The sequence below is a fragment of the Oncorhynchus gorbuscha genome, linkage group LG06 (genome assembly GCF_021184085.1).
Source record: "Oncorhynchus gorbuscha isolate QuinsamMale2020 ecotype Even-year linkage group LG06, OgorEven_v1.0, whole genome shotgun sequence".
NCBI classification, from domain to species: Eukaryota; Metazoa; Chordata; class Actinopteri; order Salmoniformes; family Salmonidae; genus Oncorhynchus; species Oncorhynchus gorbuscha.
This window is the reverse complement of record NC_060178.1, coordinates 91,820,563-91,848,295: the sequence shown is the minus strand read 5'-3', so window position 1 is coordinate 91,848,295 and position 27,733 is coordinate 91,820,563. Positions and strand designations below refer to the sequence as shown.

The 27,733-nt window shown below is 42.3% G+C and overlaps 3 protein-coding genes across 5 annotated transcripts; 1 reads left to right on the top strand and 2 right to left on the bottom strand.

Annotated features, from left to right (window-relative positions):
* Positions 1 to 168: 168 nt before the first annotated feature.
* On the bottom strand, positions 169 to 3,034 carry LOC124038541 (mitochondrial import receptor subunit TOM22 homolog). Its single transcript, XM_046354552.1, has 4 exons — positions 2,736 to 3,034; positions 2,113 to 2,231; positions 1,713 to 1,830; positions 169 to 1,402 (listed from the first exon to the last, which is right to left on the bottom strand). Exons 1-4 carry the CDS (start codon positions 2,823 to 2,825, stop codon positions 1,328 to 1,330), a joined length of 402 nt encoding a protein of 133 aa, XP_046210508.1. The 5' UTR covers positions 2,826 to 3,034; the 3' UTR covers positions 169 to 1,327.
* Positions 3,035 to 3,574: 540 nt separating this feature from the next.
* On the top strand, positions 3,575 to 11,033 carry LOC124038540 (transcription factor MafK-like). Its single transcript, XM_046354551.1, has 3 exons — positions 3,575 to 3,797; positions 8,661 to 8,747; positions 8,845 to 11,033. Exons 2-3 carry the CDS (start codon positions 8,715 to 8,717, stop codon positions 9,286 to 9,288), a joined length of 477 nt encoding a protein of 158 aa, XP_046210507.1. The 5' UTR covers positions 3,575 to 3,797; positions 8,661 to 8,714; the 3' UTR covers positions 9,289 to 11,033.
* Positions 11,034 to 16,265: 5,232 nt separating this feature from the next.
* LOC124037306 (transmembrane protein 184B-like) lies at positions 16,266 to 26,826 on the bottom strand. 3 transcript variants are annotated; one of them, XM_046352016.1, is made up of 9 exons: positions 26,711 to 26,826; positions 21,678 to 21,895; positions 19,638 to 19,803; positions 18,719 to 18,809; positions 18,399 to 18,566; positions 18,039 to 18,208; positions 17,674 to 17,868; positions 17,238 to 17,264; positions 16,266 to 16,947 (listed from the first exon to the last, which is right to left on the bottom strand). In XM_046352016.1, the coding sequence occupies exons 2-9, from the start codon at positions 21,744 to 21,746 to the stop codon at positions 16,718 to 16,720; spliced, it is 1,116 nt and encodes a 371-aa protein (XP_046207972.1). In that variant the 5' UTR covers positions 21,747 to 21,895; positions 26,711 to 26,826; the 3' UTR covers positions 16,266 to 16,717. The 3 variants fall into 3 exon arrangements, with proteins under 3 accessions (XP_046207972.1, XP_046207971.1, XP_046207973.1); XM_046352015.1 differs by having other exon boundaries at positions 26,393 to 26,758; XM_046352017.1 differs by lacking the exon at positions 17,238 to 17,264 and having other exon boundaries at positions 26,393 to 26,758.
* Positions 26,827 to 27,733: the final 907 nt, after the last annotated feature.

Here is a 27,733-nt window from a genome sequence, read left to right as displayed (position 1 = left end):
ATGCGTGAGATGCTCTCATCAGAAACTATCTTTAGGTGTGATTGATCTTGATGCACAGAAGTTAAAGTCAATTTATAGTATTTATCTCTAAGATACCTGTATTTTACTACAGTATACAAATGTAATGTTAGGTACATGTAAATCATTTAAAACAAGTTAACTGTAATGGAGGCAAAGCAGCATATGTTAATGTCCATTTCGTTGGTGTTTTTATTCCTGCAATCATGTCGAAAACACAGACGTAGAATTAGCTCTGGAAGCTGAGGTAAGAGACCATAAATTCCATAGGGAGTGACAGAGAAAAGTAACTGACATTCTCTCAGGCTTGACAGGACTGTGTACATTGACATAATATATTTACAGATTTATACTGTATGTAGGGAAAATGCTGTTTGAATCTTAACAAAATATACTTTTTGTGATGCATATTTTGTGATGGATTGGCTTTAATGTCCAAATGAAACCAAGTCTCAAGCAACACGTGACATTCTCTGATCACGAACACTTTTTCAATTGGGTATCCCTGTGCAGTTGTTCAATGGGAATTTTAACACTCACAAAAAAGAACACTTTAACACCCTATCTATGGCTTAGTCTTTGCAGAGTCTTGTGGCCTGCTGGCTTTTGTTGCATCTGAGTAGATGCATATTCCAAGAAGTCACCAACTCAATGGGCATGGTCACCTTACCTGGCTTCTCTAGTGTAAGCCTGTTCTTGATGTAGAGGTACAACGAAAATCAGCAGACACTATAGATCTCAATGACCAGCTGTGACTATGACAGATCTATGATGACAGTCATGTCTAAGTCTACCATGATTTTCCCACTTACAAGTGGAATGAACACGGTCCCAAACCAAACACAGGTAACAATAGTTGAGGCCAAATGTAGCTACACACCCACATTAAAACATTGTTCTTCAGACCACACACACACTCTTGGTAAACTCTTATAACCGCACTAATATCCCAATTTCTTCAATTATCTACCTGGTCCAAACTCTGTGGAACACATACATATTTATATCGCTATACATATAAAAAAAAGAAATGAATTAAAAGGACAGTGCTCAGAAGTCAGTCTCTGCAGGATGTTGAGTAAGAGAGACAGCAAGAGGGACGTTCATTATTGCAACACCCAGGACGTGACATCATCCTCCTCCTCAACCTCCTAAAATGACCAATCCTGGATGTTGGAATGAGCATGTGTGCTGACCAGATGCAGCTTTGTATTCTCTTCCTCCCTCTTCTTTGTCTCTCTCTCTCCTTCCGAAAGCCTCCCCTTTCCCCGTTGGTTAAAGCTCTAAGGCTGTCTGAGTGACATCTTCATCACATTTTCACTGGAGCTGGAGGCATCATCCCTGGCATCCCACCTGACATCCCTGCGTTGGGTCCCAACAGGATCTACACAAGGGGCATTACAAAAACATGAGTTCATTTATTAATTGACAACACCACAGATTCTAATGAATCATAACAAAATAACAATTTACCCAATTCCAAATCAAAGCCCCAAAGGCTTTTCACGTAGATTGAAAAGTATAGGACAGGTATAGGCTATATGATTATATATCCACCTTGCTGTCTGAAATGCTAATACTTTTAGCCATATTGCTTTAATTTCAGAAGAACAAGAGCCTAGCTAGGACATAGTTGTAGGGGCTAGTAGTGTATTTGGAATTGAAGATGGTCTGTCAGTGAGATAGTACAGTACCTGTCTCTGCTGCTGTAGCTGCTGCTGCTCCAGCTGTAGTCTCTCAGTCTCAAACACCACCGGAAGGACCAGGATCATGAACGAGGTAGTACCCACCCACAGGGCAGCGCGGGAGAAACTGGAAGAGACATGGCGACAGGTGAGATGAGAGGGAAAGGTGGGGGTTAAATAACAAACAGACATGAGATAACTACAGTAGTTTTTTTTTTAAAGATGGCATAACTGACTATTTGGAAAGACCAGGGGCAGGCAGGCAGACAAGATACTCCTTGGAATACAGTGGAGCTGTTCAGAACTGTGAATGCAATATAGTGCTCCATCCACACACAGCTCCTGTCATTATTGTGCATGGTGAAGCTCTAAAACGAGAGGTTTCAGACATTTTCAGGAGAACACTCACCTGTACAGCTTCTTGGCCATAGTGACTGAGCTTGATACGGTCACCTCAGCCGCAGAACGCAGTGTATCAGGGAACATCTCGGTCAAACCCCACAGCCTCTCAATAAAAGTCTCATCCAGCTGAGAGGAGGGAGACAAGTTACTACAACACTGATAACATGTTTATTGTAGACCCAATGAAGAATGGAGGTATATAGTAACTACATTACTTAAGGATTTTCAAGTCCAAAAAGTAGCCAGCTATGTTGAGGTACTAACTAGCATTGAAAACCTTCAGATTACTGAATGACAAATGACAGTTTTAGACAATTCCTACAATGTATGTGGCCCCACCATGGGATATCTGGCTTAGTTATCTTGTTAAGTTTAGTTCATGGAGTTAAATTTAAGGTACAGCCAATTACAGTACAGGTGACGTTACATGTAAAACAGCTATCCTAGTTGTGCACGTGATAGTTCGCTAGCTAGCTACCATGCTAACACCGGTGAGCAATTACTAGCATAACGACTGACCCTCAGTAGATGTAGCTAGCTAAATAGGCATACCCATTCAAATGAAATTGTATTTATGATCGTGCATGACAGTTACGGGGTGACAGGTGTCAAGTTGCCATTCATCAATACCTCCTCATCTTCATCTTCGTCGATCTCGCCTTCTGGGGGCCGGGTATCGACTGGGCCCACAGCCGGTGATAGCTCTTCGATTCCAGCCATGGGAAACTGTTCTCGCGCCTCTTACCAGCCGGTGTGATTAGCAACTCAAAATGTACCTCAATCGGTGGAAGGGTGAATCAGTAATTTAATGTTTTATCGTTTAATTATTGCTTTTGCCCCGGCTTGCATAAATGTTGGACAGAAGAGGCGTGCATTGGTCCTGCGACAATCTGAGGTCACTCGGGTAAGCTACATGTGCGTTGGATGATGGGAAAATTTGTCAGTTGCCTGACTCTCTAAAATAAATGGCGCCCTCTGTCGTACGAGATGTCTTATAGCGTGTTTAATGATTCAACAAAACAACTGTATTATTTTTTTTTTTAAATGTGTTTAATATTAAGATACCGTTTTTAGTATTTATGTATGATGCATGCTGATCTTTGGCTAGTAATCCACTATAAGGAGAGCCTCAACATTTGTGATTTCAAAATGCAATGTATTCAAGCAAGGAGTCAGACTCCCTTTCTACAATATAATTGTAATTTCAGGGTTGTTTTTTTCACATTTATATAAAAATGAAAGTCATTTTCACCTACATTCACTAGGTATGCAGCTGACTATTCATTTGGAATGTCATTTTCCCTCATATATTTACCTTTTCCATACATCGCCTTTCTAAATCAAGAAGAATATGAAAGGTCATCATCATGGAAAAGTTTGGGACTCATGGATTCCTTATTGTTTACATCCCGATCCTTTGCTTCCAGCTCGTACACTGTGGGGGCGGGCGGGATCCACCCTCATTCCTTCGAGTGTACGTCATGGTTACTGTGTTTTTTGTGAATGAAAGAATCTAACCCCACCGAACAGAGTAATTCCGGGAAAAGGCGGACTGACATTTTGTCGATTATCTCACTTCGACTGAACACAGTATTTGACATTTCTCCGTGTTTTTAAACATTTATTTATACAATTGTGTCGACAACTCAAAGACTGGCAGTTGATACTCTCCAACGACATAGCTAAGGACAAGTAAGTAGGCAGTTGTTTGCATTTCGAGTTAGGCAGCCACCTACTAGCATTGGCTAATCCGTGTTGTTGGCTAATGCTACTAGCATGTTGTTTAGCTAGCCTTGCAAAATTGCTACAATTTGTCAACAATGATACGACCACATATTCACTATTTACATATCTTAGATGCATGTCGGGTATTGTTCTCGATATGTGGTGTTTTGTATATCACTGTATAGGTTCTCATTTTTAAAGGTTTAAAGGAGCTATTTAAACGTTGCTAAAAAAATAGATGGCGAACTGCGCAGTTGCGATGGCGTGTGTTTACTATCGCATTGAGCTTACCTCGACAGCTCCCTTCCAGTTGAAGGAAATGGGTGAATTTTTGAGAATTAAATGTTAACATACGCACAAATCTTAAATGTGAATCTGTTAATAATGAAAGTTATCTTATGAAACATTCATATAAAGAAAGATACATATAGCTTTGTGTTTCTGCTTCTTGGCTAATTGGATTATACATTACAACTAACGTCAGAACTGTATTGTGTTATAACACTATTAGGCACAAAATACTGCTTTAAATGCAGAATTTACGGGTATCGTTCAATATTTAGTGAGGTTTTATTGACACAATACATGTACGAGAGTGTGTAGTCGCCCGTTAGAAACTAGCGGTGGGCAGCTTATTGCTGAATCACTATGACTTTATGAAAATGGTCACATAGGTTTACAACGACGCCTCGTGGTAGGACAGACGTTTTTGAGTGTAAGGTCACTTCCCACGCATTTCGGGAAACAGTAAGATCAAGGATCCACCATAAACTCACCAGAGCCTTTATTTAGAACAATAATTATAATCCAGTCTAGACGTCTGTTAGAGCTGAGTCATTCTATTTGACATCAGTTCTTGTTGTGATCTCGTTCCTTATCCTAATTAGGGGAAGGGGATTTTATTGTTAATGATTGTAACAACACATGATAACCTACATCAGACGCAAGAATAACTTCTAAAATAACACTCAAAACATAGTTGCCACTTGTCCTGAATAGATCAACTATTAAAATGTAAAAGAGATCCTCCAAATACCAAGTTTCACATGCAAGAGTCCAACCCAGCCAGTGGAGGCTCCTCAGAGGAGGAAGGGCAGGACCATCATCCTCAATGAATTTCGTGAAAATAAATAGAAACATTCAAGTTAACCCTTTTAGATAAAACTATACTAAATATATTCATGTCACCAAATAATTAATTAAAACACACTGATTTGCATTGAAGGTCTACAGTTGCCTCAGCAGCACTAGGGTAGCACCATGGTGTAGCCGGAAGACAGTTATATTCCTTCGTCCTCTGGGTACATTGACTTCAACACAACCTAGAAGGCTCATGGTTCTCACCCCCTTCCATAGACCTACACAGTAATTATGACAACTTCCAAACCGATCAGAGCTCCTGCAGCATGAACTAGCATGTTGTCCACCCAATCAAAATATCTGAGAATGAATCTAGTACTGAAAGCTAGAGCTAGCTAGCACTGCAGTGCCCAAAATGCGGTTAGTAGTTGACTGAAAGAGAGAACAATAGTTGAACAAATTTTTAAATTGTAACTTTTACTGAGCAAGAGAATGCAGCTAGCTAGTTTTAGCCTACTCAAACACCCAGCTCAAAAAGAGAGGGATGCTATGTTAGCTAGATGGCTATCAAATACTGGAACTCTTCCAAGTCCAGGTAAGCGTTTGGTTTTATTTTATTGCCACCGGGGCCTGCTGGTGTAACTGCTGAACTGCTTTCTGACTGTACTGTACTGCATGATTAAAGAAGGTTTACTTACGTGTTAGTTCTAGTAGCTATGTTGACAATGGCGTGACAACGATGTAGGCTGTGTGTAGCGGTTAGCCGTCATGGTATGAAGGTTTGGCTTGGAAAGGTTTTTGTGCCTGGTGATGTACAATGAAGTCCACAAGCGAAGGGAAAAGGTGAGAAGAGGCGAGCACGTAGATAGTTGCAAGACTACAAAGGGAAACCAGCCACATCGCGGACACTGACATCTTGCTTCCGGACAAGCTAAACACCTTCTTCGCCCAGTTTGAGGAGAACACTGTGGCACCGACACGGCTCGCTACCAAGGACTGGGGCTCTCCTATTTCCGTGGCCACGCGAGTAAGACATTTTTGCGTGTTATGCCTCGCAAGGCTGTCGGCCCAGACGGCATCCCTAAGCCTTGTCCTCAGAACATGCGCAGACCAGCTTGCTGGAGTATTTATGGACATATTCAACCTCTCCCTATCCCAGGCTGCTGTCCCCACATCAAGATGTCCACCTTTGTTCCTGTACGTAAGAAAGCAAAGGTAACTGAACTATTGCACCGTAGCACTCACTTCTGCTTTGAGAGGCTAGTTAAAGATCATATCACCGCTACCTTACCTGACACCCTAGACCCACTTCAATTTGCTTAATGCCCCCAATAGATCCACAAATGATGCAATCGCCATCGCACTGCACATTGCCCTATCCTGGACAAGAAGAATACCTATGTAAGAATGCTGTTCATTGACTATAGCTCAGCATTCAATACCATAGTACCCTCAAAGCTCATCATTAAGCTTGGGGCCTTGGGTCTGAACCCCGCCCTGTGCAACTAGGTCCTGAACTTCCTGATGGGCACCCCAGGTGGTGAAGGTAGGAAACAACACCTCCACATCGCTGATCCTCAACACAGGGGCCTCACAAGGGCACGTGCTCAGCCCCCTCCTGTACTCCCTGTTTACTCATGACTACGTGGCCACACACGCTTCCAACTCAATCATCAAGTTTGCAGATGACACAACAGTAGTAGGCCTGATTACCAACAATGACGAGACAGCCTACAGAGAGGTGAGGGCCCTGGGAATGTGGTGCCAGGAAAGTGACCTCTGACTCAATGTTGACAAAACAAAGGAGCTGATCGTGGACTTCAGGAAACAGCAGAGGGAGCACACCCCTGTCCACATCGACGGGACCTCTGTGGAGCTGGTGGAAAGCTTCAAGTTCCTTGGCGTACACATCACTGATGATCTGAAATGGTCCATCCACACAGACAGTGAGGTGGAGAAGGCGCAACAGCGACTCTACAACCTCAGGAGCCTGCATAAATTTGTCTTGGCACCTAGAACCCTCACAAACTTTTACAGATGCACAATTGAGAGCATCCTGTTACAGATGCACAATTGAGAGCATCCTGTCGGGCTGTATCACTGCCTGGTACAGAAACTGCACCACCCGCAACCGCAGGGCTCTCCAGAGGGTAGTGCGGTCAGCACAACGCGTCACTGGGGGCAAACTACCTTCCCTCCAGGACCCCTACAGCAGCCGACGTCACAGGAAGGTCAAAAAGATCACCAAGGATAACAACCACCTGAGCGACTTCCTGTTCTTCCTGCTACAGGTGCATCAAAGCTGAGACTGAAAAACAGCTTCTCTCTGTCCATCTCAAGGCCATCAGACTGTTAAATAGCCATCACTCGGTGGCTTCCACTCTGTTACGTAACCTTGCAACTTAGAGGCTGCTTCCCCATATACATAGACTTGAAATCACTGGCCACTTAATAATGGAACACTAGTCACGTTAATGTTTACATATTATTGCTTTACTCATCTCATGTATAAACTGTATTCTATTATACTGTATTTTAGTCTGTCACTCCAACATTGCTCATCCTAATATTAAATTATTCCTTAATTCCATTCTTTTACTTTTTAGCTTGTGTGTATTGTTGTTAATTGTTAGATATTACTGCACTATTGGAGCTAGAAACACAAGCATTTTGCTAGACCCGCAATAACATCTGCTAAACGTGTATGTGACATAATTTGATATATATACAACGAGCAAAGGAATCATTCTGTTTTCATGTGGCTGCTATGAAAGGGAACTCTGTGTGTTATCATGTCTTCATTCTGCCGATTCTGGTAAAAAAATATATATTTTTAAAGTTAGATAGAAGTGAACAGAACAGGTATAAAAATAGATTAATTTGTCAAATAGAAACTCACGTTTGCAACTGTTGGACTAACGATGACACCCTAGATCACCTTGATTACTCAAAATTCTAACGACCTGTGCACCTACGCTGTAAACTTTCATTCATAGACTAAGTTGTAGCAACCTCCTGATGGGTATAGGGAAAATTTGAGTATCATGTAGTAGCCTAAACCTATCACTGTTATATTGAGCTGGGTGAATGGAATGACATTATGCTGTAATAGAAATAAGGCTATGCTCGTAAAAAAAAGCACCCCCCATCTTAAACGGCACCGACCGCCACTGAACCCAGCCCCGATACTTTGAGCATTTGGAAATGCACAATATGTCCAATATGTCCAATCGGTTATAACTGTATTCATATTAGTTCAGTTCTGCTGTGAGTGTTAGGAAGTGGTTACTAGTGTTTGAGGGGAACACCTGATTTGAGCAATGTGGGATGGGCACATGATAGACTTAACTTCCCTTCACCATTCCAGTCAGGGGAGAAATCTTAAACTATTAACTTCACTTTACTCCCACTTAGACAGTTGAATGATAGACCGCAGAAGTGTGGTGGATGTTTTTTCTTTTCAAGGGAAGGTCTACAGTCCAAGATGGAATGTCTTTATATCCTACTACACTGGTGTGTGTGTGTGTGTGTGTGTGTGTGTGTGTGTGTGTGTGTGTGTGTGTGTGTGTGTGTGTGTGTGTGTGTGTGTGTGTGTGTGTGTGTGTGTGTGTGTGTGTGTGTGTGTGTGTGTGTGTGTGTGTGTGTGTGTGTGTGTGTGTGTGTGTGTGTGTGTGTAAGGGAACACATGAACTTCATTAGATTAACGTTTCTCAAATGTAATCATGTCCTTTCTCTCACCCTCTCTTGTAGACCGTCTATAAATCTGTGTTTATTGGTGTCGGAGACACAGGATAAAGCCAGATCATGACGTCAGAAAGAAGCAGCAAAGCCCTGAAGGTAGAATTAGAGTTCATTCGATTCTAAAGTGCATTTTACACGCACGTCACAGCACTTTCTCTAAAAGAAAATTATAAAACTCTCCATCCCTCTCCAGGTAAAGCGGGAGTGTGGTGAGAACGTTCCGGTGTTGTCGGACAGCGAACTCATGTCCCTGTCTGTACGGGAGCTCAACTTGCACCTGCGGGGTCTGTCCCGCGAGGAGGTCCAGAAGCTCAAGCAGCGCCGGCGCACTCTGAAGAACCGTGGCTATGCTGCCAGCTGCCGGGTGAAGCGAGTGTCCCAGCGCGAGGCCCTGGAGCAGCAGAAGAAGGAGCTCCAGAGGGAGGTGGAGAGGCTGGGTGTGGAGAACGCAGGGATGAGGAGAGAGCTGGAGGGCCTAGGGGCCAGGCTGGCAGCCCTGCAGAGGTTTGCCCGTGGGTTAGAGTCTGGAGGGGGCAACCTCCTGGTTACAGCCCCACGCCTCAACACAGCCTCTGTCATTACCATAGTGAAGACCCCGCCACAGGCCCACGTCCAGAGAGAGCAGGGGGGGTCCTAGGAGGAACCGACCGGGCTGGGGACGGACAAACGCTTGTACATGTACTCTCGTATACACAGGCACGTACATACACTCTCATATATATATATATCACACACACACAGCTAGACACATGCACGCTTGGAGAGAGCAAGAGGATTGGAAGAATAGGACAAATAGGCACTTATGAAGCTCATGCGCTTCGGGTGACACACACACACAGACGTACGGTGTTCACAGGCAGTGACAAATAGTCTCTACACCCAGCCAACACACATTCAGACATGCGTGGACTTAAGGAAACACGTCAGTTGACAAATCAAACTAAAGCACGACAGACGTACAAAACAGGGACACAGACACCATCTGTGGACAAAGCCAGTCTTGCTGCTGGTGCTCTCTGTAACTGCTACTCAACAGGCCGAGCCAGCTATTGCTCTGCCTTCTGGCATGGCATCCAGCCCTGCTACACAATGTCTGGGTTAATCAGACTCTTCCACCGCTTCTTCTAATGCTTTGACTTTTAAATGGCATCACTATTGACATCTGTACACGTCTTGGAGTGTTGTTCCTCTGTACTTCTAGTGTGTCGATACTATTGTGCTTCACTGTGCTGCCGTGTGTAGTGGTTACATGGGTGTTTTCAACTGTACCACAGTGCACATTTTGGTTTGCTATAAAAATAAACATCCTTTGCTTGTCTCTAGATTCCCCAACTTGCAGAAGTTGGTCATTGCTGGAAACAGTTGAATAATCAACATCTCGTAGAATGCTATGTCAATGCAAAAATCAATTGATGCATTCCTCTATCTGTTATTTTATAATGTTTATACAAGAGACAAATGTTTGAGCAAACGTTTATTCAGAGGTATTCTATTTTATGTGTATTTAAAGGATAGATATTACAAAGCTAATGAGTGCTGTGATGTAATGTATGTTTCAAATACCTGGATATGACTAGTTTGGGGAAATTCTCAAGTCTAATTGTTGTATGGAGTGTGTGACAATTATTTTTGTAATGTTTAACTTGTAATGAGCTGTTTTAGATATGCTAAAAGCCGACGGTCATGTTGCTGTAAGATGATTTTAGTATGTGTGTACACCATATTTGTACTAATTTCATAGTGAGTCGTGTGGCTTGTTGTAGGGATACTATTTTTCTATAAAGTACCAAGGTGATTGCGATGATACGTATTGTTATTTATGATAATTATTATTTTATGTTTTGTTTTCTGAAATGGCTCGAAAGGGAGACAAACACTGTAAGGAGAAAGAATGAAAATAATGGTAGAAGGAAATGAGAGGAAAAAGAGATGGATATGAAGAAAAGATGTGGTGGTAGAGAGGATTTGGGAGGTGAATGAGGAGGTCAAAGAGAGAGGACAGAGATGAGGTGGTGCTTAATTCACCTGAAAGCCTTGTAACATCCAGATTTATCAATAAACCCCCTGCTGACTCCACTAGACCGTTTAATTCGACATTCGGAAATGAATGGCAATATAAATTTAATCTGTCAATAATATGACTCATTATATTGTGTTGATTAATACTCCCTTAAGATATACTTAGCTATCTTCTCAATATCAATGTTGCATAGCATTTATCCTCTGTCTCATATAAGATTATTCATGTCAAATTGTGCTGGATGTTTTGTACAGCAAAACTAAAATGGTCTGTATTTATTACATGTATTTTTTCTATGGTGAAAATTAAGTACATTGTCTATTTTATATATTAACTGAAATAAATGTTGTATATATTGTGAATACAATGGAGTGATTGTGATCATTTATATAAATCAAATACAACAGGTGTAGGTAGACCTTACAGTGAAATGCAGACTTACAAGCCCTTAACCAACAATGCAGTTTTAAGGAAATACATATTTTTAAAAAGTTTAAGTAATGTACAGGGGGTACTGGTACAGAGTCCGTGTGCGGGGGCACCGGTTGAAGTAATATGTACTTGTAGGTAAAGTTATTAAAGTGACGATGCATAGATAAGAGTAGCAGCAGTGTAAAAGTGTGGGGGGGGGGGGTGGCATGTGAATAGTCTGGGTAGCCATTTGATTAGATGTTCAGGAGTCTTATGGCTTGAGGGTAGAAGTTTTATAGAAGCCTCTTGGACCTAGACTTGGCGTTCCGGTACCGCTTGCCGTGCGGTAGCAGAGAGTACAGTCTATGAATAGGGTGGCTGGAGTCTTTGACAATTCTTAGAGCCTTCCTTTGACATCGCCTGGTATAGAGGTCCTGGATGGCAGGAAGCTTGGCCCCGGTGATGTACTGGGCTGTACGTACTACCCTCCGTAGGGTCTTGCGGTCTGAAGCCGAGCAATTGCATACCAGGCAGTGATGCAACCAGTTAGGATGCTCTCAATGGTGCAGCTGTAGAACCATTTGAGGACCTGAGGACCCATGCCAAATATTTTCAGTCTCCTGAGGGGGAATAGGTTTTGTCGTGCCCTCTTCATAACTGTCTTGGTGTGCTTGGACCATGTTAGTTTGTTGGTGATATGGACACCAAGGAACTTGAAGCTCTCAACCTGCTCCACTGGTAGAGGGTGAGGTGAGTCCCCTTTCACCCCTTACAATGCAAAGCACATTGACGACTTCAAAAAAGTAATATAAATCCAATTCCTTAAGTCAGACATGACTCAGTAGCGGTGTTGGTAAACTATCAATTATGACCACTGTTAAATTGTAATGGCTGACCATGGTGCACAGTGTCGTGGAAAATTGTTTCAGAAATATAAAACTCTCAGAAGAACTTTGTGAATTCAATGTAGACTTTAATACAAGTTATTAAGAGCCGTGCTGGTCCGCGGAACAGCCGCCCCTTCTTAGCACTGGCTCTGCTTTTATACATACATAGTATTTGTGTACATCACATATGTAAATAAAGTTACTCCCCCTTAGTATCTGCTTTTGGTTACAACGATGGCAGAACTCTTTCCATGTTCTAAAAATAATATATGTATTGCATGCTTATGTTTTACGTGTTAGTCATCAGTTATCTTGCCTACATCTTTCTTCCTGTATCCTGCTGACCACAGCACGTTCAGCTGTCATGAATGCACGTATGGTCTTGGTTAATGTATTCTTTCAAAAATAGAGTATAGCCTGGGTGTCATGAGGCCTGGGTGTCATCTTCTCTTAACGTGCATGTCCTTGCTATTTCAGCCTTGCAACCAGACCTATGTAATGCTCAGCTCTCTCCTCAATGGTTCGCTCCAACAACAGCTGATCATGTAGTTGTTGATCACGCTGTTTCTGCCAGTTCTTCCCCACTGGCAGGTTTCATAATGTATGAGAGGGAAGCAGAAAGGAGAAGAATGAAACCATAGTGTATGTACAACAGCAGGGAGCGGTTTCTTTAGGGAACTACAACTACTGTTGACTAGGGAGGTTAAAATAACTTTCAGAAGAGAAAAGCAGATATGTCTCCCCATAAGATTTCCCACTCTTTCACTTGTGATTTGGAGCTATATTTATCATAAAATCATAAGACATCTAAGAAACAACCAAGTTCTAAAAATACTATTTAATATGAAATAGCATAATAATGACAATACTCCTTTAAAACAAATCTAAATATCTTTATTTTCTCTTGGCCTAATATTTTTTTTCTCTGAATATTATTTAGATGAAAAACAGAAGCATAATATGAGCAGCTTTATGACATAATACAGAAAACTAGTCAAAAGAAGAGTTTATAGAGCGACATCTTGAGTCTTCTACATCTGGTTAATAAAATGCAGGCAGAGATAAAGAGAGAGAACGCAGAGAGAGAAGATATCAGAAAAATTGAAAATGGAGAATTAAATGATCTTGTGGTGTAATTCTCTCTGTACCAGAAACTCTAAATGTTTGGGATGAGTCCAAACCATCATAATATATTCAACGTGTTAGAGGACTCAACTGAATGCTACAGAAGACATCATAATATATTCAACGTGTTAGAGGACTCAACTGAATGCTACAGAAGACATCATAATATATTCAACGTGTTAGAGGACTCAACTGAATGCTACAGGAGACATCGTAATATATTCAACGTGTTAGAGGACTCAACTGAATGCTACAGGAGACATCGTAATATATTCAACGTGTTAGAGGACTCAACTGAATGCTACAGGAGACATCGTAATATATTCAACGTGTTAGAGGACTCAACTGAATGCTACAGGAGACATCGTAATATATTCAACGTGTTAGAGGACTCAACTGAATGCTACAGGAGACATCGTAATATATTCAACGTGTTAGAGGACTCAACTGAATGCTACAGGAGACATCGTAATATATTCAACGTGTTAGAGGACTCAACTGAATGCTACAGGAGACATCGTAATATATTCAACGTGTTAGAGGACTCAACTGAATGCTACAGGAGACATCGTAATATATTCAACGTGTTAGAGGACTCAACTGAATGCTACAGGAGACATCGTAAACTATATTCAACGTGTTAGAGGACTCAACTGAATGCTACAGGAGACATCATAATATATTCAACGTAATGAATTCAAGACATCATAATATATTCAACGTTTAGAGGACTCAACTGAATGCTACAGGAGACATCGTAATATATTCAACGTGTTAGAGGACTCAACTGAATGCTACAGGAGACATCATAATATATTCAACGTGTTAGAGGACTCAACTGAATGCTACAGGAGACATCATAATATATTCAACGTGTTAGAGGACTCAACTGAATGCTACAGGAGACATCATAATATATTCAACGTGTTAGAGGACTCAACTGAATGCTACAGGAGACATCATAATATATTCAACGTGTTAGAGGACTCAACTGAATGCTACAGGAGACATCGTAATATATTCAACGTGTTAGAGGACTCAACTGAATGCTACAGGAGACATCATAATATATTCAACGTGTTAGAGGACTCAACTGAATGCTACAGGAGACATCATAATAAGCTCTCTGGCCTTTCCTCTCAAGGCCTACTTTAGTTCCATAACATGCTACACACTGGCCTCCACATTATAATTAAAGCAGACATTCTGACCATACCTTAATGGCAGTGGTGTAAAGTACTTAAAGTAAAAATACTGTAAAGTACTACTTAAGTCGTTTTTTGGGGTATCTGCACTTTACTTTACTATTTATATTTTTGACAACTTTTACTTTGACTTCACTACATTCCTAAAGAAAATTATGTACTTTTTACTCCTTACATTTTCCCTGACACCCAAAAGTACTCATTACATTAGAATGCTTAGCAGGGCAGGAAAAATTGTCTAATTCACGCACTTATCAAGAGAAAATCCCTGGTCATCCCTACTGCCTCTGATCTGGCAGTACAAATGCTTGGTTTATAAATTAGTCTGACTGGTTGGAGTGTGCCCCTGGCTATCTGTAAATAAATAAAAACAAGAAAATCGTGCCATCTGTGTTGCTTAATATAAGCAATTTTAAATTATTTATACTTTTACTTTTGATACTTAAGTATATTTTAGCAATTACATTTACTTTTGATACTTAAATATACTTAAAACCAAATACTTTAAAACTTTTACTCAAATATGATTTTACTGGGTGACTTTCACTTTTACTTGAGTCATTTTCTTTTAAGGTATATTTACTTTTACTCAAGTATGACAATTGGGTACTTTTTCCACCCCTGCTTAATGGGAAATATTGACCCATCCAACAGAAAGTAGACTCTCTGGACCCTGGCTTTCCTACGCATATTGGGTCGAGCTATCACACATTCACACACAGCAAAAATTGAGAGGTCAGGATAGACGGAGGCTGGTACTCCACGACACGGCATTCCTTTCACTAGCAGACAGAATGTGTAGTCTGCAAGCATAACGTGTTATCATGATCAGTCTGTGTTTGATAGATTCGTGTGTGTGTTTGTCTGTGTCAAGTGACCAAATATAATAGTCTCCCTGCTGCGCTCTGGTTGCAGGATTGAGCATGGAGCATGGACTCAACGTGTCTTTACTGTATAATGGCAGCCAGTCCCGTATTACTCACTACCAGGGGCACAACTTTTACCGGGGACAGGGAGACATCTCCCCCCCATATTCTGAAATTCTATTTGTCCCCCCGTTTTATCATTGGTATGTGATTTTTTTTAAAATCTAAAAGTCATTGTGCTTTAGGACCATGCGGACGGCTCTGAGCGGTCGGGTAGGCAGTTTGGAGTGTTTATCTGACTGAAAAAATATATATGTCCCCCCCTCCCACGTCTCAAATCAAAGTTGTGCCCCTACTGTCTACAATAAACTCAAATCTAAACTATGGATAACGCAATATATTTTGTCTGTAAGCACTGAACATTCACTTCTGTGTCATGAAAACATGTATACGACACTAAAAGTGAGTCTAAAACTGACCCACACTTCATTACAAAGCTGAATATTTTATTGTATCGAGTTACACTTTATTTTTCTGAAATTGTGCAGTGTTTGTCTAATTGGAATTGTAAGTATATAAAAATGTCCTACATTATAACCATGTAGCATGACATCTAACTTTACCTCTTAACTTCTTGCGTTGTCTGATCACACCGATCGGTTTGACTAAGGTGTTTACCCTACATGAGTTTAACCTACGACGTTAGAGGCCAGCAGAGGTCTGGTGACAGAGTGAGCCTCACTGGATGAAGGCCTAATCCTCACCATACAAATAATGGCCCAATTACAACCGTATAATCCAGACTAGCACACTGCTCGTCTGCCCTCACCCTGCTGGTCTGCATGCTACTAAACACTGGAGCAGTCCTCTTCATCTGGAATCCGATCAAGTGCTGTCTAACCAACCATTATCCCCCCCTTCCCTTACATCCCCTTTCCATCCCGCTCTCTCATCTGTCCCTGTCCCATACTCCAGTCCACACAGCTGGTTCTCCCCCTAAACCACTCCCCCACACCATCCCTTTAAAATCAACTTTAAAAATTGTCACCATGGGGAATGGTCTTAAAACGGAACATTTTAAACCAAAACGACAAATAAAATGCCATCCATAGCCAAAGTATTTTAATATAAATATAATATGGGCCATCATCGTCATTGGATGTTAGCTAGCTAGCAGACACATTTTGTAACGATAAAATCACTTTTATTCAAACCATAAATGTCTCTCTAATAAGTGAAGTATAATTCTCTCAGAAAATCCCTATAAGTCCTATATAACCAACCATTGAAGTTTTTCAACCATAACATCATGTTCCCAATAAGTGTATATTCTACCAAGAGAAGAGTTCCTGTAAAGTCCTTAATTGTGTGTAGTAGAGGATATTGAATGGACCAGGCTAAGTGATATGGTCCTGTATCCCTGTATTGAGGTCGATGCCAACCCCAAACAACACACTTTAAATCCCCTACCAATACTCCATAAGACCAGGAGGTAGTACCACACCCCAACAGTCAGTAAAGAGGTGATTGGCTGGGGCTGGTGTGTGTTAACTTAGAACTCGTCATCCGAGCTGAGCAGCAGGGTCTTCTCGTTGTCGCGGGTGCTGATGGTGCTGATGGTGCGGGACACAGGCGGGGCAGAGTGACACTGTTCCAGGGTGGACTGCTGGGTGTACTGCTGGTAGGCCGGGGAGAAGTTATGGATAGCATCCTGGACCATGTCTCCAGGGTTCATCGTCTCCTTCAGGCTGCTGGAGATGCTCTTCATTGGGGCAGAGCGACCTGAGAATAGGGGGATGGAGGAAAGGACAACAGGTAAGAGATAAAATATCAAAAAGGTCAAGTAGGAGTTGTATAGTAATTGTGAATAATGTAAAACCTAAACACAGTGAGAAATCACTGCTGGAAGCTTGCTGCAGTGAATGTAAAAACAGCAACAAGGACAACCACTGATTTGACAGAAAGCAACTTTTCATAGAAAGTAAGACAAAGTGAACACAACATTGAACATAGGATTGTAAAGAAGTAGAAAGACACGTAAAGCTGGGTAAGAGACTCAGTGGCAGACCTACCAGACTCTCCATACATAGGAACTGGGCCTTGATAACGCAGCATGGGGAAAGAGAAATAAATTATATGGGAGGAAGAATAAGAAAGACAAAATGACCCAGAGTATAGGAAGAGGAGGGATGACCAATGAACCAAGATAGGATTTTATAAAAAATAACAAAGGAAAGGAGGTATTCCAAAAACAAAGATGAATGAAAGATGATAAAGGAAAATAAAGGAGTATGTAGAGGATGAGGACACATTTGGAAATGTATGTTGACAAGGGAACAGATAGAAAAGAGAGTGTGAGTCAGTGACAAGAGAAGACCTGACATCATGTTATAGAGAGAAGATCTGCAAAATGTGAAAATATTACAGTACCACAGCCCAATGACCTCGACCAATGACAAGTAGGTCGACGCCACAGTAAATAATACAACTGAAACTCAGTCTCCTTACCCTGAGAGTCCAGCCTCTTGTCCATATAGATCCTGTATGTGAATGCATGACGCAGGGCCAGGGAGGCAAAGAACATCTCCATGCAGACGATGAAGTTCTGGTAACCGGCGGCAACCGTTCCCTCTCCCACTGACACCTCGGGTGAGTTGATTTTGGGGATGGCCCCACACTTCTCTAGGATGGCCAGCAACATGCCTGATGGAAAATAAACATAGATGAATTAACAAATATTGATAATATTGACTTGGTTATGGATATGATATGAATGACCTCATTCCTAATCAATTGCCAACAGTGCTTCAATTACCTAAAAATGTCAATCTGTATTTAGATGCTTGGTGTGTATGTGTGTGTGTGTGTCTCACCCTGCCAGAAGGAGAGGAAGATGACAGATTTGACCATGAAGAACTTGAGCAGGGGGCTGTAGGGGCTGAGCAGGTCCCGGGTGGAGAAATAGAAGAGGAAGAGGGCGTAGAGAGACAGGCTGACTGAGATGTTGTAGACGATGGACACATACAGGTACCCACTGTTCACACTGGGGGGACAGACAGGGACATGACAGTTGATTAGATTGGAGTGTATACCAGCATTAGGATGAACCTGTATCACCGGATTGACATCTATCCACACAGAAGCACAGTGTATTTTGGGTAATTGAAAGTCTTATTATAAAGAATTAGTATGAGATATTCTACGATTGCTTAAGAAGAAGCACAGTATCGTACTTGAAGTCTCCGTCGCGGTACTTTCCAAAGGCCTGTAGGATGACTGTGACCATGGCCATGACGGGTTTGACCACACAGAACTGTAGCGTGGCCTGCTTACAGAACCGCAGGAATCCAATGGAGTAACTCCTCCCCCAGAGACAGCATGTACCATAAATACAACTGGACCTGGGGACGCAGGAAAACACATTGTTAAATACAGCATCAGGTAATGAGATGTTCAACATACACAAATAGACTACACAAAACTACACGCACAGACTATACACACATACACACACAGACAGATTACACACACACAAGTGGAAGAAAAGACTCACTGAATAGGTTTTCCTCTGATCTCAGCCATGATGACGCTCTCTCCTCCCAGGTACTCATAACACAGGCTGAGGAGGTTATAGATGACAAACGCTGCACAGGAGAGACACACACATCGTCAAAAAAGGACAATTTAAGAAGTCAACAACATCATAATTGCCCTCCTAATATGGGCATGGAAAAAAATCTCAAACCCAATACTCTTCCATTCCCCCAAGAGACAAGATAAGACAATGACTGTCATATCAAAGGAAATGGACACACACACACACAATCTATTCTCACCTTTGACTGAACAAATGAAAGACCACCTACAGGATGTATCCAGTGACCTTCTCTGTCTGTAGTGCATCAATGTGACCAATATGACAGATAGAGGAAAGGCCCAGCCCTGATCCCTCACTGCATATGACCAACACACTATACACCATTGTACTATCTATTAACCCCTGAAGGGGGATTCAAGTGTGTGTAACAGACAGTATGGGAGGGTGTGTGTCCGAGTGTGTGTTGGGTGTGTAACAGACAGTATGGGAGGGTGAGTGTCAGAGTGTGTGTTGGTGAGTGTATACCTTGTGACTAGGAGTATTGCATAAGCCAGACCAGATAAACAGCTGACTCTCTGATAAGGGTGCAGGTTGTCTTCTTTCTCTGTGTGTGTGTGTGTCCCAGCAAGTTTGGTTGAGACCTCATCATTAGGGCTGCCCTGTAGGGTGAACAGGGTTGCTATGCAACAGGGTTTCCTACACAGAAATATGGGCAGGCCCCAGAACAACAAGAGATAGCGCTGAGGCAGAGCAGCATTTAGCCATCTGTCCATGGGGCTGCACCATGACCTCCAAACACTGGGTGAGGAAGTATCACAATACAGCTGATCTCCATGGTGAAGCCATTCAGTTCTGTTCTACACTTGTCTCTTACCCTCATAGCAGTCCCTGACGGTGTCAAAGTAGACATAGTACTCCTCATTAGTGAAGAAGAGGAGGCTGAGCCAGGAGTCAAAGGCATAGATGGGCACAATGAAGAGGATCCGCACGATGTGTCTCTGCTCATTAGGAGAACTGTAGTACTGCAGGTGCATGTAAATCTGAGAGAGAGAGATATGTAGGGAGGGAAGGAGAGAGTGAGATGAAGAGGGAGGGAGGGAGGGAGGGAGGGAGGGAGGGAGGGAGGGAGGGAGGGAGGGAGGGAGGGAGGGAGGGAGGGAGGGAGGGAGGGAGGGAGGGAGGGAGGGAGGGACAAAGAGAGAGATGGAGAGAGAGAGAAACAGACAGATGGAGGGAGAGATGGAGGGAGAGGGAGGGGGAGGGAGAGACAGAGACAGAGACAGAGAGACAGAGAGAGAGAGATGGAGGGAGTGAGTGAGTCCGAGAGAGATGGAGGGAGAGAGAGAGAGATACAGAGACAGATGGAGGAAGGGAATGAGAGAGAGACAGAGATGGAGGGATGGAGAGAGACAGAGAGATGGAGGGAGGGAAGGAAAGAGAGAGATGGAGGGAGAGAGACAGAGAGATGGAGGGAGTGAGGGAGGGAGGGAAAGAGATGGCGAGAAAGGGGGAGGGAGGGAGGGAGGGAGGGAGGGAGGGAGGGAGGGAGGGAGATGGAGAGAGATGGAGGAGAGGGAGACAGAGAGAGAAATGGAAAGAGGGAGGGAGAGAAAGACACGGTTTGAGTGTGTCACGAAAAGCAGCGTTGCAGTTCTTCAGTGCGCCTGGCACCTACTACCATACCCTGTTCAAAGGCACTTAAATCTGTTTTGCCCATTCACCCTCTGAACGGCACACATACACAATCCATGTCTCAATTGTCTCAAGGCTTACAAATCCTTCTTTAACCTGATTTAACTAGTGACATCAATAAAGGATCATAGTTTTCACCTGGTCAGTCTGTCATGGTGTTCCTAATGTTGATACTCATTATTGTAAGTCGCTCTGGACAGAAGCGTCTGCTAAATGACTAAAATGTACATTCAGTGTATATAGAGAGAGGAGGGTGGGGATAGAAATAGAGGGAGAGAGTAAGAAACAAAACTTGTAAGAAGCCAGCAGACTCTCATTCCCGACAGAAGGACAGGTTGCCTTTGACGCGGTGGGTGTGTGCAGTATGTGTTGACTTGTTCAGTTAAACAAACAGAGATTGTGTGGTGTTGCTAGGCAACCTGTGCTCTCTGAGCACTGCGCAGATGCATCTATTCCTCCAGCATCACCCCAGGTGGAACCTGTAGTTACATAACCCTCCCTTCCTCTACTGTATGACCTACAGGGACAGACAACACCTTGACACCTGAGTCGGCCACAGCCAAATGTCGACAGAAACACCAAATGGTGTTTATTTTTAGTGGATTGAGTGTTTTGTTTAGAGATGTGGGGAAGTCAAATCAAATACAATTTTATTGGTCACATGCAGATGTTATTACAGGTGTAGCGAAATGCTTGTGTTTCTAGCGCCAACAGTGCAGTAATATCTAACAAGTAATATCTAACAATACACACAAATCTAAGGTAAAGGAATTAAAAATATATAAATATTTGGACAAGCAACGTCGAAGCGGCATAGACTAAAATACAGTAGAATATAATACAGTATATTTGTAAACGTTATTAAAGTGGCCAGTGTTCCAATTATTAAAGTGGCCAGTGATTTCTAGTCTATGTCTATAGGCAGCAGCCTCTAAGGTTCTAGTGATGGTTATTTAACAGTCTGATGGCCTTGAGATAGAAGCTGTTTTTCAGTCTCTCGGGCCCAGCTTTGGCACTGGCTCTCGTGGTTGTTGTCCTTGATGATCTTTATGGCCTTCCTGTGACATTGGGGGCTGTAGGTGTTCTGGAGGGCAGGTAGTTTGCCCCCCCGGTGATGGGTTGGCAGACCTCACCACCCTCTGGAGAGCCCTGCGGTTGCGGGCGGTGCAGTTGCCGTACCAGGCGGTGATACAGTGTGTGTCTGTCTGTGTGCGTGTATTACCTGGTGGCAGGTGAAGAGTAGGGCGGTCCAGACGAAGAAGCCTGACACGGCCTGGGCAGCGGTGGTCATCAGGAAGGTGGGCTGTTCTGAGGTCAGCTGGGGGGCCTCTGGGAACCAGGAGATGTTTGGGCCCGGGGGGGGGGCATGGTGGGACGGGGACCAGGGGGTAGTCCTAACCGATCAGACAGGGGCACGTCACGCCTCCATAGACGACTCATCTGGAGACCAGCGAACAGAGAGAACACGTCCTTTGTCTACATTAATAACACATAAACAGTGTAGACATACGTTCTGATATGTTCCAGTTATACTGTACATGTGGAAAGCAGAGCCTTATTGGAGCGACTGTAACCATCAATCATCAACCAGTTATCGGTACTGTAATTTACGTTGATGAGAGCATCTGATGAAGGAAGAAAGACACAATGAGTCAGGTGTGTCGTACTGTTTAATGAAGAGTCAGATAAAGAGAGAGAGATGGAGAGAGACCACTGTCAAACCAGTGTTTCACCCTACTACTAAACTGTATAGACAGGGCTTTTCCCTCCTGTCTAAAATAATTTGGTTTCTATTGACAGTTTTGGGTTAAACAGGCTGATCTGAAAGCATGTACTGTATCATTCAACTTTTAATATTATAATAATAATAATAATATAATAATATAATAATATATAATAATAATATATGCCATTTAGCAGACGCTTTTATCCAAAGCGACTTACAGTCATGTGTGCATACATTCTACGTATGGGTGGTCCCGGGAATCGAACCCACTACCCTGGCGTTACAAGCGCCATGCTCTACCAACTGAGCTACAGAAGGACCATACTTTTCTGTTAACTACAGTATTTTCCTATGGAAGACCAAACACAAGGAAAATACAAAAATTGCATTTTGTCATCATGAATCCCTATTTCAAACATAGTTTATCATCAGATGTTTGTATTGCCAGGATCTGCAAGGCGATAACAAACTCAACGTCAGATGGTGCTGTCATTGGCATAATCATAGAAAAATAAGAAATACAGTCCACTTCAAAAGGACACACAATAACACGTGAGACTAAAAATAGCCTGCTATGACTCATAATGCCTTTCCCAAGCACAACAAAGACCTTGAGACCACAACAGTGGACAGCACATAGAGGACGTGTCTAAACGGACCTATCAGGGCTTGGCTGCCAAACCTCATAACAACCATAAGTCACATTAACAGCAGAATAGCATGAGTCATGACAAACTGTGCCAGTATATTGTTTCCACACACACAGGCATGCAAACACACACACAGCTGTGAGTGAGTGAGTGAGTGAGTGAGTGAGTGAGTGAGTGAGTGAGTGAGTGAGTGAGTGAGTGAGTGAGTGAGTGAGTGAGTGAGTGAGTGAGTGAGTGAGTGAGTGAGTGAGTGAGTGAGTGAGTGAGTGAGTGAGTGAGTGAGTGAGTGAGTGAGTGAGTGAGTGAGTGAGTGAGTGAGTGAGTGTGTGTGTGTGTGTGTGTGTGTGTGTGTGTGTGTGTGTGTGTGTGTGTGTGTGTGTGTGTGTGTGTGTGTGTGTGTGTGTGTGTGTGTGTGTGTGTGAGTGAGTGAGTGAGTGAGTGATAGATAGATATATATATAGGGGTAATTTGTATTGGTTTGCAGAGAATCAGCAGATCAACATGCAGAAAAGGGCTGGAGTGAATGCACCAGTGGCAGACAGAGGAACACACAACTGGGAAGTGAAGCTCTGCTGAGGCAAAGGGACATTGTGTCCCATTTGAAAGGAAAAAGGGCAGTCAGTGGAATGATGTGGCTGCCTGACAGACTGAGGAACACATAAAGCAACAGATGGAAGTGTGTGAGTGAGGTAATAATATTAGGTAATGATATGGGTCACAGCCAGCTAGTGGCTGAGAAAAGAGGAAGAAAATGGAATTCTGCAGGTAGGGAATAGATGATGCTTGGCAGCAACAAGAAGAAAAAAAAGTTTCAATAGCATGAAGTCAATTGTTTTGTGTGTGGGGGGGCGGCGGTGCTGATTAGAATTTGTTTGCACGCACTACAGATGGCCAATACAGGACGAGTAAAGGTCCAGTGTACTACCTTTGTACTGTTCAAAATTTGGGGGTCACTTAGAAATGTCCTTGTTTTTTGAAAGAAAAGCACATTTTTTTGTCCATTAAAATAACATCAAATTGATCAGAAATACAGTGTAGACATTGTTAATGTGGTAAATGACTATTGTAGCTGGAAACAGCTGATTTTTTAAATGGATTATCTACATAGAAGTACGGAGGCCCATTATAAGCAACCATCACTCCTGTTTTCCAAAGGCACGTTGTGTTAGCTAATCCAAGTTTATCATTTTAAAAGGCTAATTGATCATTAGAAAACACTTTTGCAATTATGTTAGCACAGCTGAAAACTGTTGTCCTGATTAAAGAAGCAATACAACTGTCCCTCTTAAGACTAGTTGAGTATCTAGAGCATCAGAATTTGTGGGTTAGATTACAGGCTCAAAATGGTCAGAAACAAAGAACTTTCTTCCGAAACTCATCAGTCTATTCTTGTTCTGCGAAATTAAGGCTATTCCATGTGAGAACTTGCCAAGAAACCGAAGATCTCGTACAACACTGTGTACTACTCCCTTCACAGAACAGCACAAACTGGCCCTAACCAGAATAGAAAGAGGAGTGGGGGGCCCCGGTGCACAACTGAGCAAGAGGACAAGTACATTAGTGTCAAGTTTGAGAAACAGACGCCTCACACGTCCTCAACTGGCAGCTTCATTAGATATTACCTGCAAAACACCAGTCTCAACGTCAACAGTGAAGAGACGAATCCGGGATGCTGGCCTTCTAGGCAGAGTTCCTCTGTCCAGTGTCTGTGTTCTTTCGCCCATCTTAATCTTTTCTTTTTATTGGCCAGTCTGAGAAATGTATTTTTCTTTGCAACTCTGCCTCGAAGGCCAGCATCCTGGAGTCAACTCTTCACTGTTGATGTTGAGACTGGTGTTTTGCAGGGACTATTTAATGAAGCTGCCAGTTGAGGACTTGTGAGGCGTCTGTTTCTCAACTTGGATTAGCTAACACAACATGCCATTGGAACACAGGAGTGATGGTTGCTGATAATGGGCCTCGGTACGCCTTAGATATTCCATTTTTAAAAATCTGCTGTTTCCAGCTACAATAGTCATTTACAACATTAGCAATGCCTAGACTGTATTTCTGATCAATTTGGTGTTATTTTAATGGACAAAAGAAAAGTGCTTTTCTTTCAAAAACAAGGACATTTCTAAGTGTCCCCAAATTTTTGAACGGTAGTGTAGTGAACCAAACTATAAAACGTAACATGTAAAGTGTTGGTTCCATGTTTCATGAGCTGAAACAAAAGATCCCCAAAAAATGTCCATATGCACAAAAAATATTATTTCTCTCAAGATTTGGGCACAAATTTGGTTACATCCCTGTTAGTCCGAGTTTCTCCTTTACCAAGATAATCCATCCACCTGACAGGTGTGGCATATCAAGAAGATGATTAAACAGCATGATCAATACACAGGTGCACCGTGTGCTGAGAACAACGAACAGCCACTCTGAAATGTGCAGTTTTGTCACACAACACAATGCCACAGATGTCTCAAGTTGAGGGAGCATGCAATTGGCATGCTGACTGCAGGAATGTCTACCTGAGCTGTTGCCAGAATATTTAATGTTCATTTATCTACCATAAGCCGCCTTTGGCAGTACATCCAACAGTCCTCACAACCAAAGACCACATGTACGGCGTTGCGTGGGCAAGCGGTTTACTGATGGTGGCGATGGGGTTATGGTATGGATAGGCATAAGCTATTGGCAATGAACACAATTACATTTTATCAATGGCAATTTGAATGCACAGCGATACCGTGACGAGATCCTGAGGCCCATTCTCATGCCATTCATCCACCGCCATCACCTCATGTTTCAGCATGATAACGCACAGCCCCATGTCACAAGGATCTGTACACGCAATTGTATAAACTGCCTTAATTTTGCTGGACCCCAGTTAGAGTAGCTGCTGCCATCCATAATAAATACAAATAAATTTCCGGAAGCTGAAAATGTCCCAATTCTTCCATGGCCTGCATACTCACCGGACATGTCACCCATTGAGCATGTTTGGGATGCTCTGGATCGACGTGTATGACAGCGTGTTCCAGTTCCAGACAATATCCAGAAACTTCACACAGCTGTTGAAGAGGAGTGGGACAACATTCCACAGGCTACAATCAACAGCCTGATCAACTCTATGTGAAGGAGATGTGTCAAGCTGCACGAGGCAAACTGTGGTATCACCAGATACTGACTGGTTTTCTGATCCACGACCCTACCTCTTGTGTTATCAACATATGTATTCCCAGTCATGTGAAATCAATAGACTAGGGCCTAATTTATTTATTTCATTTGAATTATTTCCTTATACATATGAACTGTAACTCAGCATAATCTTTGAAATTGTTGCATGTTGCGTTTATTTATTTTTGTTCAGTATAATAAATTAAATATTCAGATTTTTCAGGTGGTGCCTTAAGACCGCTGCGCCACTCGGGAGGTCTGTTCATGCCAAGAGGCTAAACAACTGGCAGAGAAACATTGTTTTCAGTAGAGAAACATAGTAGTAGCCACTAATGCAGTAAAACAATACATTACTTAAATCTATTTTATTTCCCTTCAAATGGGCAAGTAAAATCACTTTACCTATAATCGATAGTTGAATAAAGAACAAACTTCGGCCGGCGCAGTTTTAGTGCCAGAAAGAAGATAGAAATTGATTTAACTACACAAAGATGCCATCGTTACTCCGACATCCATGTTCATTTTCCAGTCCTGTTCGACTAGAAATCTTTCCGTTCTGATCCAAGAGTTAAATCCGTTTTAAAAAATCTGTTTTTAAGGCTTGCATCTAATTGGAGTGTGTCTTGGTATTTTCTTCATTCTGTTATGAACAATACAGGTAACATATCAGTTTTGTCCTGCTCTGTAAACGCAGTCATTCCTTTCTCCCCTTTCTCCTACCTAGGCGTTTGCCACACAGACGGAATCCACTAGGATTAGCCACAGTAGATCAACTCCGTTCGGTCCTGTCCATTACGTAGCGTAGGTACTATAGAATGAGATGTAGCCTCCTGTTTACACCAATCACATCCAATGAACAGCTAGGGCCAGGAAGTGGATGGGTCGTGATTTGTGACAATGTGCATGCGATAGGCTACATCTATTTGGAGTCGAATCACATTTACGGCCAGATCTGATCCTAGGTCTGTTAAGTTTTACTTTAGTTCTTAAATAATAATGAAGAAACATCAAAATGACTTCAAAATAATGACCTAAACACACAAGCAGACAGTATTATAAGTTGTGCATATCTTTATTGACTCAAAATATAACACCCCCCCCCCATGAATATAAACGGTATGAACTATAGTTTAGGCCTATCCCATGAATATGAACGGTAGGAACTATAGTTTAGGCCTATCCCATGAATATGAACGGTATGAACTATAGTTTAGGCCTATCCCATGAATATAAACGGTATGAACTATAGTTTAGGCCTATCCCATGAATATGAACAGTATGAACTATAGTTTAGGCCTATCCCATGAATATATAAACGGTATGAACTATAGTTTAGGCCTATCCCATGAACTGTGTCCGCAAGTGTTGATTCGTGTATTATAGCACGTGATTTACATCATTATATCTATGTATGTATGCACTATATGTGGTGATGCTGTGCTGTTGAGTTTGAGATGCAACAAGACAACTTTACGAAAAGGGACACAAAATAATACTTATACATAATATTGTTGTAATAAAGATTAAGCATGGTAAAGAACCCACACAACTCCATTCCATCTGTATTATGATCTGCCCTGGCCCATGCAGGCATAGGCCTACCTTTCATCTAACTCCCTCCCTCCCACCCAACCAAACCCTCCAGCAGGTCAATAAATCTCTATTACTACATTGGCATCTTAAAATAACCTAGCACATTCTGGCTTTACACAAAAACATATTTACAGAGATAAAAAAATAACA